Genomic DNA, 25,547 nt, shown 5'->3' with positions numbered 1-25,547 from the left:
GGGGGGGTGCAGGAGGGTGCACTACTCTGCCTCCTGGAGAGGGGGGTGCAGGAGGGTGCACTGTTCTGCCTCCTGGAGGGGGAGGGGTGCAGGAGGGTGCACTACTCTGCCTCCTGGAGGGGGGGGGGTGCAGGAAGGTGCACTGCTCTGCCTACTCTGCCTCCTGGAGGGGGGGGGGGGTGCAGGAGGGTGCACTACTCTGCCTCCTGGAGGGGGGGGGTGCAGGAGGGTGCACCACTCTGCCTCCTGGAGGGGGGGGGGTGCAGGAGGGAGCACTGCTCTGCCTCCTGGAGGGGGGGGGTGCAGGAGGGAGCACTGCTCTGCCTCCTGGAGGGGGGGGGGGTGCAGGAGGGTGCACTGCTCTGGTTCTTGGGCTGTTAATAGAGCGCTGTTGAAGTGCTATTATCAGGGGTGATATCAGGCGGATGGCGGCGGATGCATACGGATACCCAGAACAGACTCCTACTGCTGCCTCCTGCTGTCTGACCAGGAAGTAGAGGGGGTGTGAGCACTACTCAACTTTCCCATGTGACTTCAGGAGTGTGAAGTCTCTACTGAGCATGCTCAGTAGCACTAACGGACATTAAATTAACAGACAATAACGGGTGTATTTTGTAACGTCCGTTACGCCATAGGCTTCAATGTTAATAATTAACGGACGTTCAATGATCCGTTAATTATAAACGGGAAAAAAATACTGCATGGATGTTCTATACTTCCGTTATAACTAACGGACGTTAGTTTAACGGAACAAAAAAGGTACAAACGAAAGATTAAAAAATCCCATAGACTTTAATGGGATTTATTAATGGAAGTTTAAGGATCCGTTATAAAAGACTTTATAACGGAATTTCATAATGGATCTTTAAACGGAAGAACTTTATAGTGTGAAAGCAGCCTTATGTATAATACTCCAGAGATGTACTCACTATTCTGCTGGTGGGGTCACTGTGTCCATACATTACATTACTTATCATGTATTATACTCCAGAGCTGTACTCACTATTCTGCTGGTGGGGTCACTGTGTATATATATTACTTATCCTGTACTGATCCTGAGTTATATCCTGTATTATACTGCAGAGCTGTACTCACTATTCTGCTGGTGAGATCACTGTGTACATACATTACATTACTTATCCTGTACTGATCCTGAGTATTATACTTCAGAGCTGTACTCACTATTCTGCTGGTGAGATCACTGTGTACATACATTACATTACTTATCCTGTACTGATCCTGAGTTATATCCTGTATTATACTGCAGAGCTGTACTCACTATTCTGCTGGTGAGATCACTGTGTACATACATTACATTACTTATCCTGTACTGATCCTGAGTATTATACTTCAGAGCTGTACTCACTAACAAATCCCCAAATGTTACAGACACAAGACAATGAAAATACGTAAGAGATTAGAGCTCGACGGTATGACCAAAAATGTGAACCAAGTTATGGCAGTTCCACGGTATTTAACAGTATTCCGCCCGCCCCATTATCATGTGACCCGTGGCCGCTGCTTCTCTAGTATGTGAGATTTATCAGCCCAGCACTGCGCTGTCCCCCACATCGGGGAACTAATCATACGTTACCCGCAAGCACCGCTCTCCTCGTCCTCCTGTGAGGCGCTGGAACTCTGTACTGTACTACATATTCCTGTGCCCGGACTGCAAAAATAAACATAATAAACTTTAACTTACCTTCCCATGTTCCCCCGTGTCGCCAGTAACGGCCTCCTTACATGACAGTGCTCTCAGACTATCACCGGCCAAGGCGGGACATCGCTGCGGCCGGTGATTAGCTAACGGCTCTGTGACGTTACCATCCCTAGCATGAGGCAGTTACCGGAGCAACGGGGGAACATGGGAAGGTAAGTTAAAGTTTATTTTGTTCATTTTTGCAGTCCGGGCACAAGGAGTATGTAGTACAGTACAGCGTTCCAGCGTCGGCAGCCCGCAACTCACAGGAGGACGAGGAGAGCGGTGGATGCAGGTGACATATGATTAGTTCCCCGATGTGGAGGAAAGCGCAGTGCTGGGCTGATAAACCGGCGGGTGGGGGGGGGGGGGGGGGGTTGGTATTGAGAGAGAGAAGCAGAACCCAACCGGTATTGCGGTATGGGAAAAATTGCTATCATACAGGAAAAAATTTTGGTATTCGGTATGAACCAGTATACCGCCCAGCACTAAGAGATCCATCAAAAATGCTGCAAGAAAAAGAACCAACAAAAAAAAAACTAAAGCTGAGCCGTTTACATGGGGCCTTTTATATGAATGGCAGAATCTGATCGGCTGCTTTCGCCTTACACTTGTTTTGAAAAAATCCTCCTATGTACCTCATGCAACACCCCAGAGGGCACAGCCAGAAGCCTGCAGGTGCCGTACCTCTATGACGCACCTCCTGTGTACAGGCCGATGCATACACTGACAACATAAACAAATAATCCTGAGAACTGGTTTCCATTCATGAGGCCGGAGCGGAGCAGCCAGCAGGGAGCCTCCAGCCGCCTTTGTTCTCCTCCCTGAATTGCTTTTGTATTGGAGGCACAAAGATTCCAGAGTCTCCTCCTCACATTCCTTCTACATTGTGTGTGAACAAGGCCTCGTTGTTGGATGCTGGATTCTGGGTGACAGCGGTGATGGGCTGTAGTGGCTGATCTAAAATGTAAGGATGGAGGATGAGCAGCTGGAGCGGGGCCGTCACATAGTGCACGTCACAACCACTCTCCGGCCTCTCCACCTCACACATGACATCCTGCAATGCACCACTTCTAGGTGAGTAGCCCAGTATGAACGCTGGCACAGCAGGCACCCCCCAATATACACTTCTGGCTTTTGGTCTTAAAGGAGTAGTCCAGTAAAAGTTATCCCCTATCCTAAACATAGGAGATAAGTTTCAGATCACGGGGGGTCCTACCGCTAGGGCTCCCCGCGATCTTCTGTACGGGGCCCCGTCAGCCAGCAGGTGGGGGGGGGGGGGGGGTGTAAACCACTGCACGAAGCGGCGGCTGACATGCCCCCTCAATACAACTTTATGGAAGAGCCGGAGCGCTGCCTTCGGAAATCTCCGGCTCTGCCATAGAGTTGTATAGAGGGAGAGTGTCAGCCGCCGCTTCGTGCAGTGGTCGACACGCCCTTTCAATACAACGCTATGGCAGAGCCGGAGCGCTGCCTTCGGTAATCTCAGGCTCTGCCGTAAGCGCTGTATTGAGGGGGCATCAGCTGCCGCTTCATGTGGTGGTCAATTCACGCTATCTGGCCGGAGAACCAGGGCCCAACATACCGGAGATTGCGGGGGGCTCCAACGGTCGGACCCCCCGCGTTCTGAAACTTATCCCCTATCCTTAGAATAGGGGATACATTTTTTAGGACTGGACTACTGCTTTAAATGAAGCACATCATGCAACAAGAAGACCTGAAGAAAAGGAGGAGAGCCCCAATCTCATGGGTAGTGTAGCAGGCATGGTTATCTGTGTCATCTGTACAACTCCTATACAAAACAAAAGGAGAAAAAAAAGCGGATATACTAAAGTGTAGCGCACAGCTATCAATGACCACAATATTCTGTATAAAATATTAATTTTTATTATCAAATAATATACAAAAATACATGAATAAAAAAACACACACAGTACAACTGAAAACAATTAAAATTGCTCTAACCATAGCAACCTCCTACAAAAACAGGAGGGAAGGATATAATCACCCCAAGAGGGCACATGTATATAAATGATAGGCAGATAATACTGCTCATTCCGTCTAGAACCCCAATTTCATGTGTAAACCGTATATGTGGCAGAAAAAACAGATAGAGTAGCCAGTCCAGCCTGTATATAAAGTATAGGGCAACATTACTTTGCTTTGATGTTATACTGTGTAATTTGATTCTAAACACTGGGTCAGTGTTTCCCAACCAGGGTGCCTCCAGCTGTTGTAAAACTACAACTCCCAGCATGCCCGGACAGCCAACGGCTGTCCGGGCATGCTGGGAGTTGTAGTTTTACAACAGCTGGAGGCACCCTGGTTGGGAAACACTGCACTAGGTATTGTTTTTTTTCTGCTACATATACAGTTTACATGTGAGATTGGGGTTCTAGACGGACTGAGCAGTATTCTAACTCTTGAGGGTGGTTGAATCCTTCCATCATGTTTTTTATAGTCATATTTCATAAGGTTGAAAAAAGTCCAGAGTCCATCAAGTTCAACCTATTTCCCTAATGAGTCCCTACTGAGATCCAGAGGAAGGCAAAAAACCCTCATAAACTAGAGGTAAAAATTCCTTCCCGACTCCAAATATGGCATCAGAATAAATCCCTGGATCAACGTTCTGTCCATATAAATCTAGAATCCATAACCTGTAATGTTATTACTCTCCAAGAATGCATCCAGACCCCTTTTAAATTCTTTTACAGAGTTCACCATGACCACCTCCTCAGGCAGCTCTTACAGTAAAGAACCCCCCGTCTGTGCTGGTGTAGAAACCTTCTTTCCTCTAGATGTAGAGGATGCCCCCTTGTTATATATACAGTCCTGGGTATAAATAGATCGTGGGAGAGATCTCTGTACTGTCCCCTGATATATTTATACATAGTTATTAGGTCTCCCCTAAGCCTTCTTTTTCTAAACTAAATAACCCCAATTCTAATAATCTTTCTGGGTACTGTAGACCTCCCATTCCCCGTATTACCCGTCTTGAACCCTCTGGTTGCCCGTCTTTGAACCCTCTCCAGCTCCACTATATCTTTCTTGTACACTGGTGCCCAGTACTGTACACAGTATTCTGTGTGTGGTCTGACCAGTACTGTACACAGTATTCCGTGTGTGGTCTGACCAGTACTGTACACAGTATTCTGTGTGTGGTCTGACCAGTACTGTACACAGTATTCTGTGTGTGGTCTGACCAGTACTGTACACAGTATTCTGTGTGTGGTCTGACCAGTACTGTACACAGTATTCCGTGTGTGGTCTGACCAGTACTGTACACAGTATTCTGTGTGTGGTCTGACCAGTACTGTACACAGTATTCTGTGTGTGGTCTGACCAGTACTGTACACAGTATTCTATGTGTGGTCTGACCAGTACTGTACACAGTATTCTGTGTGTGGTCTGACCAGTACTGTACACAGTATTCTATGTGTGGTCTGACCAGTACTGTACACAGTATTCTATGTGTGGTCTGACCAGTACTGTACACAGTATTCTGTGTGTGGTCTGACCAGTACTGTACACAGTATTCTATGTGTGGTCTGACCAGTACTGTACACAGTATTCTATGTGTGGTCTGACCAGTACTGTACACAGTATTCTATGTGTGGTCTGACCAGTACTGTACACAGTATTCTATGTGTGGTCTGACCAGTACTGTACACAGTATTCCATGTGTGGTCTGACCAGTACTGTACACAGTATTCTATGTGTGGTCTGACCAGTACTGTACACAGTATTCTATGTGTGGTCTGACCAGTACTGTACACAGTATTCTATGTGTGGTCTGACCAGTACTGTACACAGTATTCTATGTGTGGTCTGACCAGTACTGTACACAGTATTCTATGTGTGGTCTGACTAGTACTGTACACAGTATTCTATGTGTGGTCTGACTAGTGATTTGTACGGCCGTAGAATTATTTCCTTGTTGTGGACATCTATGCCCCTATTGATGCCCCCCATGATTTTATTTGCCTTGGCAGCAGCTGCCCGACACTGGTCACTACAGCTAAATTTACTATTAACTAAGACTCCCAAGTCCTTTTCCACATCAGTCGTCCCAAGTGTTCTCCCATTAAATACATAATCCCAGCCCGGATTTTTCCTCCCCATGTGCATTACCTTACATTTATCAGTGTTGAACCTCATCTGCCACTTCCCAGCCCAAACCTCCAACCTATCCAGATCCATTTGTAACAGTGGGAGGTTGCTCTGGTTAGAGAAATCTTTAATTGTTTTTAATTGTACTGTGTGTTTTTTGTGTTCATGTTTTTTTTTTTTGTAGTATTTTGTATATTTTATACAGCATATACTTTAGTATACTTTTTTTTCTCCTTTTTTTTTTTAATATGGCTATTGGGATATACTGCTTTGCACCCCGATATATACTCTGATATAGAGGTCGAGCCCTCATGTTTTTGTTGTTTGGGTGGAACTGTATAAACTCAATCAAATTATCATACAAACTAGATAACGGGACATCCCCGTAATATTCCCATCTATTATCAAGATAGATCCACAGGACGTCACTAGATCAGTGTTTCCCAACCAGTGTGCCTCCAGCTGTTGCAAAACCACAACTCCCAGCATGCCCGGACAGCCGTTGGCTGTCCGGGCATGCTGGGAGTTGTAGTTTTGCAACAGCTGGAGGCACACTGGTTGGGAAACACTGATCTAGTTAGATGCTAAATCCACAAGAGAACTAAAATCTAACCCAGCGCATGTACCTGTAGCTTTCAAAACTTTATTTATAAAACCCACACAAGAGGAAGCAGTGCTGCAGCAGAGATAAAAGGGGTATTATGCTGTATAACTTTTTTATTTTATTTTTTTAAACATTATCCTCAGGCTGCCGGAATAGTAAATAAAAACTTAGACTTACATGTCGTCTCTCCCTCTGTGCTCCGGTATCATTGTTCCCGTCCGCCATTGCGGTCTTCTTCCTGGTTGCCGGTGGCATCACACTGAGACTGTCGGCGATAAGCTGCGCGGCAGTGTGAGGTATTAGGCACTGGCAAAAAGGAAAAAGACCAGAGGACAGGAGTAGCAATACTGGGGCACCGAGGGAGTCGTGTCAGGTAAGTATAAGTTTTTGTTTTATATGCCGGCAACCTAGGGATAATGTTTAGAAAAAAATGTCTTATAGCAGAGGACCCTTTAGGACACAAAATGTTTCCTTAGCCATAGCACCTGAGCAAACAACCAACATACATAGGTCACTGGATTGCAGCTGAAAGCACTACTGTAATACTACACACAACCTGAGGACAGAAATGGTACTGTTTTTTGAAAGAAATTAGCTCTGTTTTTCTTTTCCACGATAACCCCTTTAAACCAGAGAAAGACTGGTTGTTTGGGACCTGTTACTTGATATTCATGTCAACCAATCTGTCAGACAGGAAAGCTGGCCTGACTTGTGCTGTCAGCAGTAAGGAACAGCAGACCCCGTCCCCCAGCCTCGCAGGTCGGCAGACCCCGTCCCCCAGCCTCGCAGGTCGGCAGACCCCGTCCCCCAGCCTCGCAGGTCGGCAGACCCCGTCCCCCAGCCTCGCAGGTCGGCAGACCCCGTCCCCCAGCCTCGCAGGTCGGCAGACCCCGTCCCCCAGCCTCGCAGGTCGGCAGACCCCGTCCCCCAGCCTCGCAGGTCGGCAGACCCCGTCCCCCAGCCTCGCAGGTCGGCAGACCCCGTCCCCCAGCCTCGCAGGTCGGCAGACCCCGTCCCCCAGCCTCGCAGGTCGGCAGACCCCGTCCCCCAGCCTCGCAGGTCGGCAGACCCCGTCCCCCAGCCTCGCAGGTCGGCAGACCCCGTCCCCCAGCCTCGCAGGTCGGCAGACCCCGTCCCCCAGCCTCGCAGGTCGGCAGACACCGTCCCTAGCCTCGCAGGTCGGCAGACCCCGTCCCACGCCTCGCAGGTCGACAGACCCCGTCCCTAGCCACGCAGGTCGGCAGACCCCGTCCCATGCCTCGCAGGTCGGCAGACCCCGTCCCTAGCCATGCAGGTCGGCAGACCCCGCCCCTAGCCACGCAGGTCGGCAGACCCCATCCCTAGACTTTCTAGAGCACACAAAGGTTCCATGACTCCTTTAGGTCAGCATGATAGGGTCAAGTAATCCTGCACAGCTGTCTGTCTGACTTATAAAGTGTATATAATGTGAGGACACAGTATACAGTGGAGATGGTGGCTTAGTTTAGGCACATTAGACAGTAAAGTTCTGCGATAACAACCATCCCTGTGTGGAATTATGTCCCAGATACAGCAGTTACTTTGGTAAACGTAAAGTGATCCACAATATCCAATATACTAAAAGTCATTACCCAGAGACCATGGCGTCAACCACGAGGGCAGAACATGAATGCCCCAGACAGGCAAGTAAAGAACCACCTGGACATATTAATGTGTCCTGAGAACCTTACCCCATCACTGCCCATAACCCCTTGGGGACCAAGCCCATTTTGACCTTGAGGACGAAGCCAATTTTCGTTTTTGCACTTTTGTTTTTTCCTCCTCCCCTTCTAAACATTATAACGCTTTCAATTTTGCACATACAGACCCATATAGGGGCTTGTTTTGCATCACCAATTGTACTTTGTAATGACCACTGGTTTTATAATAATCTGCGGCAAAAAAAAAAAAAAACACACTTATTTGTGGGATTAAATAAAAAAAAATCCACCAATTTGTAACTTTTGGGGGCTCCTGTTTCTACGCAGTGCACTGATCGGTAAAAACAATACCTTATCTTTATTCTGTAGGTCCATAGGGTCACAAGGATACCCAATTTAAGTGGTATATGAAGTGACCAAAAATGCACTTGCACTTTGGTATTTTTTTTTTTTCATGTACGCCATCTACCCTTGTATTTTAATTGTTCAGACATTTACGCACGCGGCGGTGCCACCTGATTATTTTTATTTTATTTAAAAAATGATAAAAGGGGGGGGGGGGATTCAAACTTTTATTAGGAAGGGGTTAAGTCACTTGTATAAACTTTTTTTTTTACACTTTATTTTTAGCCCCCAATCTTTTGATTGCATATACTGATCAACTTTGATCGTGGCGTCTAAAGCATTAATGCTGGGTATCGGCCTGATCTGTGGTGTCCCGCATGAACCCTGGATCCCGGCTGCTGATAGCCCATGAGCACACTTCAAACCCTGGTAATGGGACCAGGTCCTTAAGTACCTGTACGCCTTTCGTCCCCAAACAGGTTAAAGTGGTACTCCAGTGGAAAACAATTTTTTTCAAATTAACTGGTGCCAGAAAGTTAAACAGATTGGTAAATTACTTCTATTAACAAAAATCTTAATCCTTCCAGTACTGAGGAAATTGAGTAGTTCTTTCCAGTCTGACCACCGTGCTCTCTGCTGCCACGTCAGTCCATGTCAGGAACTGTCCAGAGTAGGAGCAAATCATCATAGAAAACCTATCCTACTCTGGACAGTTCCTGACATGGACAGAGGTGGCAGCAGAGAGCACTGTGGTCAGACTGAAAAGAACTACTCAACTTCCTCTGTAGTATACAGCAGCTGATAAGTACTGGAAGGATTAATATATATTTTTTTTTTTACAGAAGTAATTTACAAATCTGTTTAACTTTCTGGCAACAGTTCATTTGAAAAAAAAATTTAAAAAAAAATACATAAAAATGTTTTCCCCTGGAGTACCCCTTTATTATTAGGCCACCAAACACCACTTTAACCTCTGCAGTGCTGGGCTAGAAACCAAGAGATAAAAACCCAGCTACGCCTGGGGATTTTCATGACTGGGAGGCTTGTGTCTCAGCAGTGATCTGCGCTCCTGCTCATGTGCTGACATGCAGCCGCCATTGTTACGAGAATTCATTAATAAAAGACTCTGCTCATCTGTGATTAGTCACAATCAATGACTCCATCCAGCAGAATGCAAGTCAGGACCATAGGAGATGGGTCCACGCCAAGAGGTGACATCCCACAAGGGCAGTTTAGGAGGCGGGTACTGAGGAAAATGAGGGGGTCATACACATTCAACTTCCGTGAGATATTCCTGCTCTTCATGTTAGATGTGGGGCCTGGACTGATCATTTCCAGGACTCATCACTATTGGTGACTGGCAATTTACCTACCAGAGGGTCTGGCATCCAATAACAAGAGCGTCACTGGCTACAAACTGGGTACTGAGTGAGAAGCCCAGGTAATGTTCTTGTACCGGGGTACCCCTGTATATTCCTGTTCTCATGTAATACATCACAGCACTTATCCAACTGCAAGCAAAGAGCAGTCAAGGCCCGAGAGGAAGGACAGTGATAGGAAAAAAGGAAACGTTCTCCTACATAACAACTCAAATAAAAATCAAAGACCTGATCGAACATAACACCCCAAACCCTGCCCTCCAAGTCATCATTCCTAGTAATGACACCACCAATACTACCCGGATATGATACACACAATACTACCCCCTCCCTACACAAGACCAGGGTATGATACACACAATACTACCCCTTCCCTACACAAGACCTGGGTATGATACACACAATACTACCCCCTCCCTACACAAGACCAGGGTATGATACACACAATACTACCCCCTCCCTACACAAGACCAGGGTATGATACACACAATACTACCCCCTCCCTACACAAGACCCGGGTATGATACACACCATACTACCCCCTCCCTACACAAGACCAGGGTATGATACACACAATACTACCCCCTCCCTACACAAGACCAGGGTATGATACACACAATACTACTCCCTCCCTACACAAGACCAGGGTATGATACACACAATACTACCCCCTCCCTACACAAGACCAGGGTATGATACACACAATACTACCCCCTCCCTACACAAGACCCGGGTATGATACACACAATACTACCCCCTCCCTACACAAGACCCGGGTATGATACACACCATACTACCCCCTCCCTACACAAGACCAGGGTATGATACACACAATACTACCCCCTCCCTACACAAGACCCGGGTATGATACACACCATACTACCCCCTCCCTACACAAGACCAGGGTATGATACACACAATACTACCCCCTCCCTACACAAGACCAGGGTATGATACACACAATACTACTCCCTCCCTACACAAGACCTGGGTATGATACACACAATACTACCCCCTCCCTACACAAGACCAGGGTATGATACACACAATACTACTCCCTCCCTACACAAGACCCGGGTATGATACACACAATACTACCCCCTCCCTACACAAGACCCGGGTATGATACACACAATACTACCCCCTCCCTACACAAGACCCGGGTATGATACACACAATACTACCCCCTCCCTACACAAGACCCGGGTATGATACACACAATACTACCCCCTCCCTACACAAGACCCGGGTATGATACACACAATACTACCCCCTCCCTACACAAGACCTGGGTATGATACACACAATACTACCCCCTCCCTACACAAGACCAGGGTATGATACACACAATACTACCCCCTCCCTACACAAGACCAGGGTATGATACACACAATACTACCCCCTCCCTACACAAGACCAGGGTATGATACACACAATACTACCCCCTCCCTACACAAGACCTGGGTATGATACACACAATACTACCCCCTCCCTACACAAGACCAGGGTATGATACACACAATACTACCCCCTCCCTACACAAGACCAGGTTATGATACACACAATACTACCCCCTCCCTACACAAGACCAGGGTATGATACACACAATACTACCCCCTCCCTACACAAGACCAGGGTATGATACACACAATACTACCCCCTCCCTACACAAGACCCGGGTATGATACACACAATACTACCCCCTCCCTACACAAGACCCGGGTATGATACACACAATACTACCCCCTCCCTACACAAGACCAGGGTATGATACACACAATATTACTCCCTCCCTACACAAGACCCGGGTATGATACACACAATACTACCCCCTCCCTACACAAGACCCGGGTATGATACACACAATACTACCCCCTCCCTACACAAGACCTGGGTATGATACACACCATACTACCCCCTCCCTACACAAGACCAGGGTATGATACACACAATACTACCCCCTCCCTACACAAGACCAGGTTATGATACACACAATACTACCCCCTCCCTACACAAGACCAGGGTATGATACACACAATACTACCCCCTCCCTACACAAGACCAGGGTATGATACACACAATACTACTCCCTCCCTACACAAGACCCGGGTATGATACACACAATACTACCCCCTCCCTACACAAGACCCGGGTATGATACACACAATACTACCCCCTCCCTACACAAGACCTGGGTATGATACACACAATACTACCCCCTCCCTACACAAGACCAGGGTATGATACACACAATACTACCCCCTCCCTACACAAGACCCGGGTATGATACACACAATACTACCCCCTCCCTACACAAGACCTGGGTATGATACACACAATACTACCCCCTCCCTACACAAGACCCGGGTATGATACACACAATACTACCCCCTCCCTACACAAGACCCGGGTATGATACACACAATACTACCCCCTCCCTACACAAGACCTGGGTATGATACACACCATACTACCCCCTCCCTACACAAGACCAGGGTATGATACACACAATACTACCCCCTCCCTACACAAGACCAGGGTATGATACACACAATACTACTCCCTCCCTACACAAGACCTGGGTATGATACACACAATACTACCCCCTCCCTACACAAGACCAGGGTATGATACACACAATACTACTCCCTCCCTACACAAGACCTGGGTATGATACACACAATACTACCCCCTCCCTACACAAGACCCGGGTATGATACACACAATACTACCCCCTCCCTACACAAGACCCGGGTATGATACACACAATACTACCCCCTCCCTACACAAGACCCGGGTATGATACACACAATACTACCCCCTCCCTACACAAGACCTGGGTATGATACACACAATACTACCCCCTCCCTACACAAGACCAGGGTATGATACACACAATACTACCCCCTCCCTACACAAGACCAGGGTATGATACACACAATACTACCCCCTCCCTACACAAGACCAGGGTATGATACACACAATACTACCCCCTCCCTACACAAGACCTGGGTATGATACACACAATACTACCCCCTCCCTACACAAGACCAGGGTATGATACACACAATACTACCCCCTCCCTACACAAGACCAGGTTATGATACACACAATACTACCCCCTCCCTACACAAGACCAGGGTATGATACACACAATACTACCCCCTCCCTACACAAGACCAGGGTATGATACACACAATACTACCCCCTCCCTACACAAGACCCGGGTATGATACACACAATACTACCCCCTCCCTACACAAGACCCGGGTATGATACACACAATACTACCCCCTCCCTACACAAGACCAGGGTATGATACACACAATATTACTCCCTCCCTACACAAGACCCGGGTATGATACACACAATACTACCCCCTCCCTACACAAGACCCGGGTATGATACACACAATACTACCCCCTCCCTACACAAGACCTGGGTATGATACACACCATACTACCCCCTCCCTACACAAGACCAGGGTATGATACACACAATACTACCCCCTCCCTACACAAGACCAGGTTATGATACACACAATACTACCCCCTCCCTACACAAGACCAGGGTATGATACACACAATACTACCCCCTCCCTACACAAGACCAGGGTATGATACACACAATACTACTCCCTCCCTACACAAGACCCGGGTATGATACACACAATACTACCCCCTCCCTACACAAGACCCGGGTATGATACACACAATACTACCCCCTCCCTACACAAGACCTGGGTATGATACACACAATACTACCCCCTCCCTACACAAGACCAGGGTATGATACACACAATACTACCCCCTCCCTACACAAGACCCGGGTATGATACACACAATACTACCCCCTCCCTACACAAGACCTGGGTATGATACACACCATACTACCCCCTCCCTACACAAGACCAGGGTATGATACACACAATACTACCCCCTCCCTACACAAGACCAGGGTATGATACACACAATACTACTCCCTCCCTACACAAGACCTGGGTATGATACACACAATACTACCCCCTCCCTACACAAGACCAGGGTATGATACACACAATACTACTCCCTCCCTACACAAGACCTGGGTATGATACACACAATACTACCCCCTCCCTACACAAGACCCGGGTATGATACACACAATACTACCCCCTCCCTACACAAGACCCGGGTATGATACACACAATACTACCCCCTCCCTACACAAGACCCGGGTATGATACACACAATACTACCCCCTCCCTACACAAGACCCGGGTATGATACACACAATACTACCCCCTCCCTACACAAGACCTGGGTATGATACACACAATACTACCCCCTCCCTACACAAGACCAGGGTATGATACACACAATACTACCCCCTCCCTACACAAGACCAGGGTATGATACACACAATACTACCCCCTCCCTACACAAGACCAGGGTATGATACACACAATACTACCCCCTCCCTACACAAGACCTGGGTATGATACACACAATACTACCCCCTCCCTACACAAGACCAGGGTATGATACACACAATACTACCCCCTCCCTACACAAGACCAGGTTATGATACACACAATACTACCCCCTCCCTACACAAGACCAGGGTATGATACACACAATACTACCCCCTCCCTACACAAGACCAGGGTATGATACACACAATACTACCCCCTCCCTACACAAGACCCGGGTATGATACACACAATACTACCCCCTCCCTACACAAGACCAGGGTATGATACACACAATACTACCCCCTCCCTACACAAGACCAGGGTATGATACACACAATATTACTCCCTCCCTACACAAGACCCGGGTATGATACACACAATACTACCCCCTCCCTACACAAGACCCGGGTATGATACACACAATACTACCCCCTCCCTACACAAGACCTGGGTATGATACACACCATACTACCCCCTCCCTACACAAGACCAGGGTATGATACACACAATACTACCCCCTCCCTACACAAGACCAGGTTATGATACACACAATACTACCCCCTCCCTACACAAGACCAGGGTATGATACACACAATACTACCCCCTCCCTACACAAGACCAGGGTATGATACACACAATACTACTCCCTCCCTACACAAGACCAGGGTATGATACACACAATACTACCCCCTCCCTACACAAGACCAGGGTATGATACACACAATACTACCCCCTCCCTACACAAGACCCGGGTATGATACACACAATACTACCCCCTCCCTACACAAGACCTGGGTATGATACACACCATACTACCCCCTCCCTACACAAGACCAGGGTATGATACACACAATACTACCCCCTCCCTACACAAGACCCGGGTATGATACACACAATACTACCCCCTCCCTACACAAGACCAGGGTATGATACACACAATACTACCCCCTCCCTACACAAGACCTGGGTATGATACACACAATACTACCCCCTCCCTACACAAGACCAGGGTATGATACACACAATACTACCCCCTCCCTACACAAGACCTGGGTATGATACACACAATACTACCCCCTCCCTACACAAGACCTGGGTATGATACACACAATACTACCCCCTCCCTACACAAGACCTGGGTATGATACACACAATACTACCCCCTCCCTACACAAGACCTGGGTATGATACACACAATACTACCCCCTTCCTACACAAGACCTGGGTATGATACACACAATACTACCCCCTCCCTACACAAGACCTGGGTATGATACACACCATACTACCCCCTCCCTACACAAGACCTGGGTATGATACACACAATACTACCCCCTTCCTACACAAGACCTGGGTATGATACACACAATACTGCTCCCCTACAGTAATCCCACAAGAGTCTAAAACTTATGATACAACCCCCAAATACTTTTACATTTATAAATTACATCTGGGTCTGAAAGTAATGCCACAAATTTAGGTCTGCAATCACTATTAAAATCTTAATATAATGACCACACTCGGTCGAAAACTAAAAAAATTAGTCATTTCCACTGGATCCAACACAGCCCCCGTTTTTATCACTCCAAGGTCCAGCTTCCTTAATACAACCCCTATAGCCGCCATCACACCAAAGTCTAGCTCCCTAAGTACAACCCCCTCCTATAGTTAACAATACCTCAGGGTCTAGCTACCACAGTACAGCCCTCTATAGTCTCTATCACCCCAGCATCGGCCACCCCAGTACAGCCCCCTATAGTTACCATCACCTCTTAAGGACATCCTAGTACAGTCCCCCTATAATTACAATCTACCCTGGATGACACCGGAGTACAGTGCCCCTATAGACACCATTACCCCAGGGTCTGATTCCCCCAGTACAGCCCCCTATAGTAACTATTACAACAGGGGTCTGACAACCCCTTTACAGCCGCCCCCCCCCCAATAATCACATCACTCCATTGTCTAGTCCCCTCAGTACAGCCCCCCTATAATCACATCACCCCAGGGTCTAGTCCCTTCAGTACAGCCCCCCTATAATCACATCACCCCAGGGTCTAGTCCCCTCAGTACAGCCCCCCTATAATCACATCACCCCAGGGTCTAGTCCCCTCAGTACAGCCCCCCTATAATCACATCACCCCAGGGTCTAGTCCCCTCAGTACAGCCCCCCCTATAATCACATCACCCCAGGGTCTAGTCCCCTCAGTACAGCCCCCTATAATCACATCACCCCAGGGTCTAGCCCCTCAGTACAGCCCCCCTATAATCACTTCATCCCAGGGTCTAGTCCCCTCAGTACAGCCCCCTATAATCACATCACCCCAGGGTCTAGTCCCCTCAGTACAGCCCCCCTATAATCACTTCATCCCAGGGTCTAGTCCCCTCAGTACAGCCCCCTATAATAACATCACCCAAGGGTCTAGTCCCCTCAGTACAGCCCCCCTATAATCACAACACCCCAGGGTCTAGTCCCCTTAGTACAGCCCCCCTATAATCACAACACCCCAGGGTCTAGTCCCCTTAGTACAGCCCCCTTATCATCACATCATCCCAGAGTCTAGTCCCCTCAGTACAGCCCCCTATAATCACATCACCCCAGGGTCTAGTTCCCTCAGTACAGCCCCCCTATAATCACATCACCCCATGGTCTAGTCCCCTCAGTACAGCCCCCCTATAATCACATCACCCCAGAGTCTAGTCCCCTCAGTACAGCCCCCCTATAATCACATCACCCCAGAGTCTAGTCCCCTCAGTACAGCCCCCTATAATCACATCACCCCAGGGTCTAGCCCCCTCAGTACAGCCCCCCTATAATCACATGACCCCAGGGTCTAGTCCCCTCAGTACAGCCCCCCTATAATCACATGACCCCAGGGTCTAGTCCCCTCAGTACAGCCCCCCTATAATCACATCACCCCAGGGTCTAGTCCCCTCAGTACAGCCCCCCTATAATCACATCACCCCAGGGTCTAGCCCCCTCAGTACAGCCCCCCTATAATCACATGACCCCAGGGTCTAGCCCCCTCAGTATAGCCCCCCTATAATCACATGACCCCAGGGTCTAGTCCCCTCAGTACAGCCCCCTATAATCACATGACCCCAGGGTCTAGTCCCCTCAGTACAGCCCCCCTATAATCACATCACCCCAGGGTCTAGTCCCCTCAGTACAGCCCCCCCTATAATCACATCCCCCCCAGTGTCTAGTCCCCTCAGTACAGCCCCCCTATAATCCCATCACCCCAGGGTCTAGTCCCTTCAGTACAGCCCCCCTATAATCCCATCACCCCAGGGTCTAGTCCCTTCAGTACAGCCCCCCTATAATCCCATCACCCCATGGTCTAGTCCCCTCAGTACAGCCCCCCTATAATCACATCTCCCCATGGTCTAGTCCCCTCAGTACAGCCCCCCTATAATCCCATCACCCCATGGTCTAGTCCCCTCAGTACAGCCCCCTATAATCACATCACCCCAGGATCTAGTCCCCTCAGTACAGCCCCCCTATAATCACATCACCCCAGGGTCTGGCAGCCCCATAACTCGCAGTGCTCTCCTCTTCTGCAGACAATGCCCACGGGCGGTGGAGCAGGTGCCCCCGCACACGATGGTCAGGCCCGGGTGCCCCATGTGCTCGGCCTCTCACTGACCTCTCCAGCTCCTGCAGATCCTCTCCTGATGCCATCCTGCCCGCCGGTGCCGCCTGTAGAGCGGGGAGCGCTAGGAAGGCTCCGGTCCCTCCCTCCATGTTGGCGGCCGCTATTCCCCGGGGCCGCCCATGGTGCACAGCCGCCTGCCGAGCATCCAGGATCCAGGTGCGGGAGCCCCGTCTGTTCGGTGAGTCCCGCCGGCCCTGCAGCTGCTGGTGTGCGGACCTGGGGAGGGCAGAGTCAGGGGGCGGGGGGCCGGACCGCGGGACACATTGTCCTCCTACAGCCAGCTTCACACGAGGCGTCCGGGCTGCGGGATCCTGCGCGCTACAGCTCTGCCTCCCCGTCACATACCTGCCCACAAGACTGCAAGCCCGGGCAGGCAGAGACTGCTCCCCGCACCAACCCCTCCCGCCCGGGGGGCTGCGGGAGAGAGAGGGGCTCAGCGGAGAGAGAGGGGCTCAGAGGACGGGGGGCTGCGGGAGAGAGAGGGGCTCAGAGGACGGGGGGCTGCGGGAGAGAGAGAGAGGGGCTCAGAGGACGGGGGGCTGCGGGGGAGAGAGAGGGGCTCAGAGGACGGGGGGCTGCGGGGGAGAGAGAGGGGCTCAGAGGAAGGGGGGCTGCGGGGGAGAGAGAGGGGCTCAGAGGAAGGGGGGCTGCGGGAGAGAGAGGGGCTCAGAGGATGGGGGGCTGCGGGGGAGAGAGGGGCTCAGAGGACGGGGGGCTGCGGGAGAGAGAGGGGCTCAGAGCACGGGGGGCTGCGGGAGAGAGAGGGGGGGCTCAGAGCACGGGGGGCTGCGGGAGAGAGAGGGGCTCAGAGGACGGGGGGCTGCGGGAGAGAGAGAGAGGGGCTCAGAGGACGGGGGGCTGCGGGGGAGAGAGAGAGGGGCTCAGAGGACGGGGGGCTGCGGGAGAGAGAGGGGCTCAGAGGACGGGGGGCTGCGGGAGAGAGAGGGGGGCTCAGAGGATGGGGGGCTGCGGGAGAGAGAGGGGCTCAGAGGACGGGGGGCTGCGGGAGAGAGAGAGGGGCTCAGAGGACGGGGGGCTGCGGGAGAGAGAGAGGGGCTCAGAGGACGGGGGGCTGCGGGGGAGAGGGGCTCAGAGCACGGGGGGCTGCGGGAGAGAGAGGGGGGCTCAGAGCACGGGGGGCTGCGGGAGAGAGGGGCTCAGAGGACGGGGGGCTGCGGGAGAGAGGGGCTCAGAGGACGGGGGCTGCGGGAGAGAGAGGGGCTCAGAGGACGGGGGGCTGCGGGAGAGAGAGGGGCTCAGAGGACGGGGGGCTGCGGGAGAGAGAGGGGCTCAGAGGACGGGGGGCTGCGGGAGAGAGAGGGGCTCAGAGGACGGGGGGCTGCGGGAGAGAGAGGGGCTCAGAGGACGGGGGGCTGCGGGAGAGAGAGGGGCTCAGAGGACGGGGGGCTGCGGGAGAGAGGGGGGCTCAGAGCACGGGGGGCTGCGGGAGAGAGGGGGCGGGAGAGAGGGGCTCAGAGGACGGGGGGCTGCGGGAGAGAGAGAGGGGCTCAGAGGACGGGGGGCTGCGGGAGAGAGAGAGGGGCTCAGAGGATGGGGGGCTGCGGGAGAGAGGGGCTCAGAGGATGGGGGGCTGCGGGAGAGAGAGGGGCTCAGAGGACGGGGTGCTGCGGGAGAGAGAGAGGGGCTCAGAGGACGGGGGGCTGCGGGAGAGGGGCTCAGAGGACGGGGGGCTGCGGGAGAGAGAGGGGCTCAGAGGACGGGGGGCTGCGGGGGAGAGAAAGAGGGGCTCAGAGGACGGGGGGCTGCGGGGGAGAGAGAGGGGCTCAGAGGACGGGGGGCTGCGGGAGAGAGAGAGGGGGGCTCAGAGCACGGGGGGCTGCGGGAGAGAGAGAGAGAGGCTCAGAGGACGGGGGGCTGTGGGAGAGAGAGAGGGGGGTTCAGAGCACGGGGGGGCTGCGGGAGAGAGGGGCTCAGAGGATGGGGGGCTGCGGGAGAGAGAGGGGCTCAGAGCACGGGGGGCTGCGGGGGAGAGAGGGGCTCAGGACGGGGGGCTGCGGCGGGAGAGAGGGGCTCAGAGCACGAGGGGCTGCGGGAGAGAGGGGCTCAGAGCACGGGGGGCTGCGGGAGAGAGAGGGGCTCAGAGGACGGGGGTCTGCGGGAGAGAGAGAGGCTCAGAGCACGGGGGGCTGCGGGAGAGAGAGGGGCTCAGAGCACGGGGGGCTGCGGGAGAGGGGCTCAGAGGACGGGGGGCTGCGGGAGAGAGGGAGGGGCTCAGAGGACGGGGGTCTGCGGGAGAGAGGGAGGGGCTCAGAGGACGGGGGGCTGCGGAAGAGAGGGAGGGGCTCAGAGGACGGGGGGCTGCGGGAGAGAGGGGCTCAGAGGACGGGGGGCTGTGGGAGAGAGAGAGAGAGAGGGGCTCAGAGGACAGGGGGCTGCGGGAGAGAGAGAAGGGCTCAGAGCACGGGGGTCTGCGGGAGAGAGAGGGGCTCAGAGGACGGGGGGCTGCAGGAGAGAGGGGCTTAGAGGACGGGGGGCTGCGTTAGAGAGAGGGGATCAGAGCACGGGGGGCTGCGGGAGAGAGGGGCTCACAGGACGGGGGGCTGCGGGGGGGAGAGAGAGGGGCTCAGAGCACGGGGGGCTGCGGGAGAGAGGGGCTCAGAGCACGGGGGGCTGCGGGAGAGAGAGAGGGGCTCAGAGGACGGGGGGCTGCGGGAGAGAGGGGCTCAGAGGACGGGGGGCTGCGGGGGAGAGAGGGGCTCAGAGGACGGGGGGCTGCGGGAGAGAGAGAGGCTCAGAGCACGGGGGGCTGCGGGAGAGAGAGAGAGGGGGGCTCAGAGCACGGGGGCTGCGGGAGAGAGGGGCTCAGAGGACGGGGGGCTGCGGGAGAGAGAGGGGCTCAGAGGACGGGGGCTGCGGGAGAGAGGGGCTCAGAGGACGGGGGGCTGCGGGGGAGAGGGGCTCAGAGGACGGGGCGCTGCGGGAGAGAGAGGGGGGCTCAGAGGACGGGGGGCTGCGGGAGAGAGAGAGGGGCTCAGAGGACGGGGGCTGCGGGAGAGAGAGAGAGGGGCTCAGAGGACGGGGGCTGCGGGAGAGAGAGAGGGGGGCTCAGAGGACGGGGGGCTGCGGGAGAGAGGGGCTCAGAGGACGGGGGGCTGCGGGAGAGAGAGGGGCTCAGGACGGGGGTCTGCGGGAGAGAGAGAGGGGCTTAGAGGACGGGGGGGCTGCGGGAGAGAGGGGCTCAGATGACGGAGGGCTGCGGGAGAGAGAGAGAGGCTCAGCTCAGAGGACGGGGGGCTGCGGGAGAGAGAGGCTCAGAGGACGGGGGGCTGCGGGGAGAGAGAGGCTCAGAGGACGGGGGCTGCGGGAGAGAGAGGCTCAGAGGACGGGGGGCTGCGGGAGAGAGAGGCTCAGAGGACGGGGGGCTGCGGGAGAGAGAGGCTCAGAGGACGGGGGGCTGCGGGAGAGAGAGAGGGGCTCAGAGGACGGGGGGGCTGCGGGAGAGAGAGAGAGAGGGGCTCAGAGGACGGGGGCTGCGGAAGAGAGAGAGGGGCTCAGAGCACGGGGGGCTGCGGGAGAGAGAGAGAGAGAGAGGGGCTCAGAGCACGGGGGTCTGCGGGAGAGAGGGGCTCAGAGCACGGGGGGCTGCGGGAGAGAGAGGGGCTCAGAGGACGGGGGTCTGCGGGAGAGAGAGGGGCTCATAGGACGGGGGTCTGCGGGAGAGAGAGAGGGGCTCAGAGGACGGGGGCTGCGGGAGAGAGAGAGAGGGGGGCTCAGAGGACGGAGGGCTGCGGGAGAGAGGGGCTCAGAGGACGGGGGCCTGCGGGAGAGAGAGAGGGGCTCAGAGGATGGGGGCTGCGGGAGAGAGAGGGGCTCAGAGGATGGGGGCTGCGGGAGAGAGAGGGGCTCAGAGGACGGGGGGCTGCGGGAGAGAGAGGGGCTCAGAGGACGGGGGGCTGCGGGAGAGAGAGGGGCTCAGAGGACGGGGGGCTGCGGGAGAGAGGGGCTCAGAGGACGAGGGGCTGCGGGAGAGAGAGAGGGGCTCAGAGCACGGGGGCTGCGGGAGAGAGAGGGGCTCAGAGGACGGGGAGCTGCGGGAGAGAGGGGCTCAGAGGACGGGGGGCTGTGGGTGAGGGGCTCAGAGTACAGGGGTCTGCGGGAGAGAGGGGCTCAGAGGATGGGGGGCTGCGGGAGAGAGGGGCTCAGAGGACGGGGGGCTGTGGGTGAGGGGCTCATAGTACAGGGGTCTGCGGGAGAGAGAGGGGATCAGAGGACAGGGGGCTGCGGGAGAGGGGCTCAGAGGAAGGGGGGCTGCGGGAGAGAGGGGCTCAGAGGACGGGGGGCTGCGGGAGAGAGAGGGGCTCAGAGCACGGGGGTCTCTGGGAGAGAGAAGTCGGGGGTCTCTGAGCACTGGGGGGTCTGCAGGGGAGAGAGAGGGGCTCAGCATGGAAAGGGCACTTTTTGTGAGGCAAAATTGGGGGAAAATGTGAATCTTTATTCTGCAGGTCACTGCCATTACCACAAGGCCAAAATTGACACAACAAAGTGAAGTCTACTGTTCAGCTCCGACAGAGTTTGTCAGTGTGTATGTTTTATGATAATCTTGATAGATTTGTCTCAAATTTAACATAACTTTTAGCGCTGTACACTCAAATAGGTCCCTGTCCCCGTGGGGGCCACAATCTAAACCTATCAGTATGTTTTGAAGTGTAGGAGGAAACTAGAATACCCGGAGAAAACCCACAAAACACGGAGAGAACACACAAACTCTTTGCAGAATTTATCTTTGGTGGGATTTGAGCCCAAGACTTCAAGGCAACAGCATAATAAAATATTTGGGATAAATACATGATCTTATTAAATTTGGCAAAAAAATGATCAAGTGGAAGTGGATGAGTACTCCCATTACACATTCTAGACTATAAACTTATTGCTGTATGGGACTATTGTAGGTAGTGACTGTATATTGGGTCAGTCCACAGTTAGCTGACAGTCCATTATTGTAGGTAACAACTGTGCGTTGATTTGGTCGTTGGGAGTTATAAAGGGGAATAAAGTAAATATATTTATCATGAAGCCTGAACATATGAGAGGTGTAGATTAGGTGAATTCATATAATGATTTGTGGCACAGATAGGTTTGCAGAAGCTCAAAATCGACTGCCAATGTATCCATGTACACAGCGGCATGGACCCCAATTGAGTAACCCTATGTAGTCAGCTTGTGACATTTGCCTAATTTTCCAAGCTTAAATGGGCACTGCCAGATACAAAAAAAACTTTTGATATGCTGTAAATCATGTATAACCAATAGGTTTTGCAATTGCTTTCATTAGAAAATTTTCAGTATTTCATTCTGAAAAAGCCAAACAACTGCCCCCCTGCCAGCTTGGACACATACTAGTCCTGCTGTGTCCATTCATCATCACCTATGTCATGGACACACTTCCTTGATTGACAGCTGTGAGCGCAGGAAAAATCCTCCCACTGTCAGCTTGTGTCCCGCTACTGTCAGTGAGGACAAGCTGGGAGTTGTAGTTTACCTAATGCTAGGAGAGATGTGAGCAGACAGCGTACTGAGGGAGCGGAGACCTGCACAGTGAGGCCACGCCCCCTCCCTTTGAGAGGAATTCAGACTAGTGAGCTACATTGAAAGTGTAATAAAAATAAATAAAGGTGCTAGACACATAAAATTAGATGTACATGGTCAGGATTAAGTACTGAGTGATATATTAAAAACATTTTTTGTTGTCTGACTGGTACACTTTCAGATTGAGTCAAGTTGGATACACTTCGGAAAAGGACCCAAACAAAAAGTCACTAGCTGACTACATTCAGGTCATTGGATTAAACAAGGTCTGAGCTGCTCCGTGCATGGATATGTTGGCAGCGGATTTAAGCTTCTACAAAGGTATCCGTGCCACGATGGCACATATCGTGAAGTGTATACACCCTAAGGCTGACAATTAAAGGACAACTGCAGCGGTATGACACTTATCCCCTATCCACCGGATAGGGGATAAGTGTTTGATTGCGGAGGTCCAACAGCTGGGACCCCCCGCGATCTCCCTAACGGGGCGCCGCCATTAGCGCTCTAGGTCGACTGTGACGCCCCATCTCCTCCCCGTCCCCATACAGTTCTATGGGGGTGACGGGGAGGCACGAACGCTGCCTCTCCCATAGAGATGTATGGAGGAGGCGTGCCGGATGCAACGTCATGCTGCGGCCAGCACGCCCCCTGCACGGGACAGCCGCGGCCCCGTACAGGAGATCACAGGGGGTCCCAGTGGTCGGACCCCAGCGATCAAACACTTATCCCCTATCCTGTGTATAGGGGATAAGTGTTAATCACGCTGCAGATGTCCTTTAAAGGGGTACTCCGGTGGAAACCTTTTTTTATTTATTTTTTTTTTATAAATCAACTGGTGCCAGTATGTTAAACAGATTTGTAAATTACTTCTATTAATAAATCTTTACCCTTCCAGTACTTTTTATCAGATGTATGCTACAGAGGAAATTATTTTCTTTTTTGTCTTGTCCACAGTGCTCTCTGCTGACACCTGTATCAGGAACTGTCCAGAGCAGGAGAAAATCCCCATAGAAAACCTATGCTACTCTGGACAGTTCCTGACATGGACAGAGGTGTCAGCAGAGAGCACTGTGGATAAGACAAAAAATAAATTAAAAAAGAAAAGAATTTCCTCTGTAGCAGATATTTTAATAGAAGTCATAAGAGATGAGCGAACTTACAGTAAATTTGATTCATCACGAACTTCTCGGCTCGGCAGTTGCCGACTTATCCTGCATAAATTAGTTCAGCTTTCAGGTGCTCCGGTGGGCTGGAAAAGGTGGATACAAGTCCTAGGAAAGAGTCTCCTAGGACTGTATCCACCTTTTCCAGCCCACGGGAGCATCTGAAAGCTGAACCATAAGCCTGGACCATTACATCACACTGCTGCTTAGCCTAATACTGTCCGAGGCAGAACATCGCTGCGGCCAGTGATTAGGCTATGATGCACAAACAATAGATATCAGAGCAGCACTGCCATTACATAGACAACCAATAGTATATGTTTCTGGATAAAGGATACACAGTAGTGCTGGGCGGTATACCGGTTCATACAGAATACCAAATTTTTTTTCCTGTACAATATGAATTTTTCAATATTTTTTTCATTAATACCGGCTGGTCACCAATCCCCCCCCCCCCCCCCCCCCCCTGGAATGAATGAATTATCAGCCGCAGTCCCCACATTGGGGAGCTAATCATATGTGACCAGTGGGCGCTGTTCTGCTTCTCTTCCCCCCCAATGACTTATCAACCCAGCTTCTTACATGACAGTGGGCTCAGCCTATCACTGGCCGGGGCGGGGCATCGCTCCGGCCGGTGATAGGCTGAGGGCTGTCCGGCATTCCCGTCCCCAGCGTGCGGCCGAGGTGGGTGAGTTAAAAGTTTATTTTCTGTATCTTTTGCAGCCCGGGCATACTAACTATGACTAGCTATGTATACAGCGTACAACAGTGGTCTCAAACCTGCGGACCTTCCGCTGTTGCAAAACTACAACTCCCAGCATGCCCGGACAGGCGTTGGCTGTCTGGGCATGCTGGGAGTTGTAGTTTTGCAACAACTGGAGGTCCGCAGGTTGGAGACCACTGGCGTACAGT

General features: G+C 52.1%; 1 protein-coding gene across 13 annotated transcripts in view; it reads right to left on the bottom strand.

Moving 5' to 3' along the window:
* The window catches only part of ARHGAP32 (Rho GTPase activating protein 32), a 271,432-nt gene that overhangs the window by 145,847 nt on the left and 100,038 nt on the right, over positions 1-25,547 (bottom strand). For 9 of the 13 annotated variants that reach the window (XM_056544157.1, XM_056544159.1, XM_056544162.1 and 6 more), the window contains exon 1: positions 17,917-18,339. The exons of the other annotated variants lie outside the window; for them this stretch is intronic. In XM_056544157.1, the coding sequence (XP_056400132.1) occupies positions 17,917-18,014 (98 nt within the window). In that variant the 5' untranslated portion in view covers positions 18,015-18,339. Of the gene's footprint in view, positions 1-17,916; positions 18,340-25,547 lie in introns of those variants that run through there. 13 annotated transcript variants of the gene reach the window in all.

This window comes from Hyla sarda, chromosome 10 (genome assembly GCF_029499605.1).
Source record: "Hyla sarda isolate aHylSar1 chromosome 10, aHylSar1.hap1, whole genome shotgun sequence".
Taxonomy (NCBI): domain Eukaryota; kingdom Metazoa; phylum Chordata; class Amphibia; order Anura; family Hylidae; genus Hyla; species Hyla sarda.
Note: the sequence above shows the minus strand (reverse complement) of the source record. Positions and strands in the feature narration are given on the sequence as shown.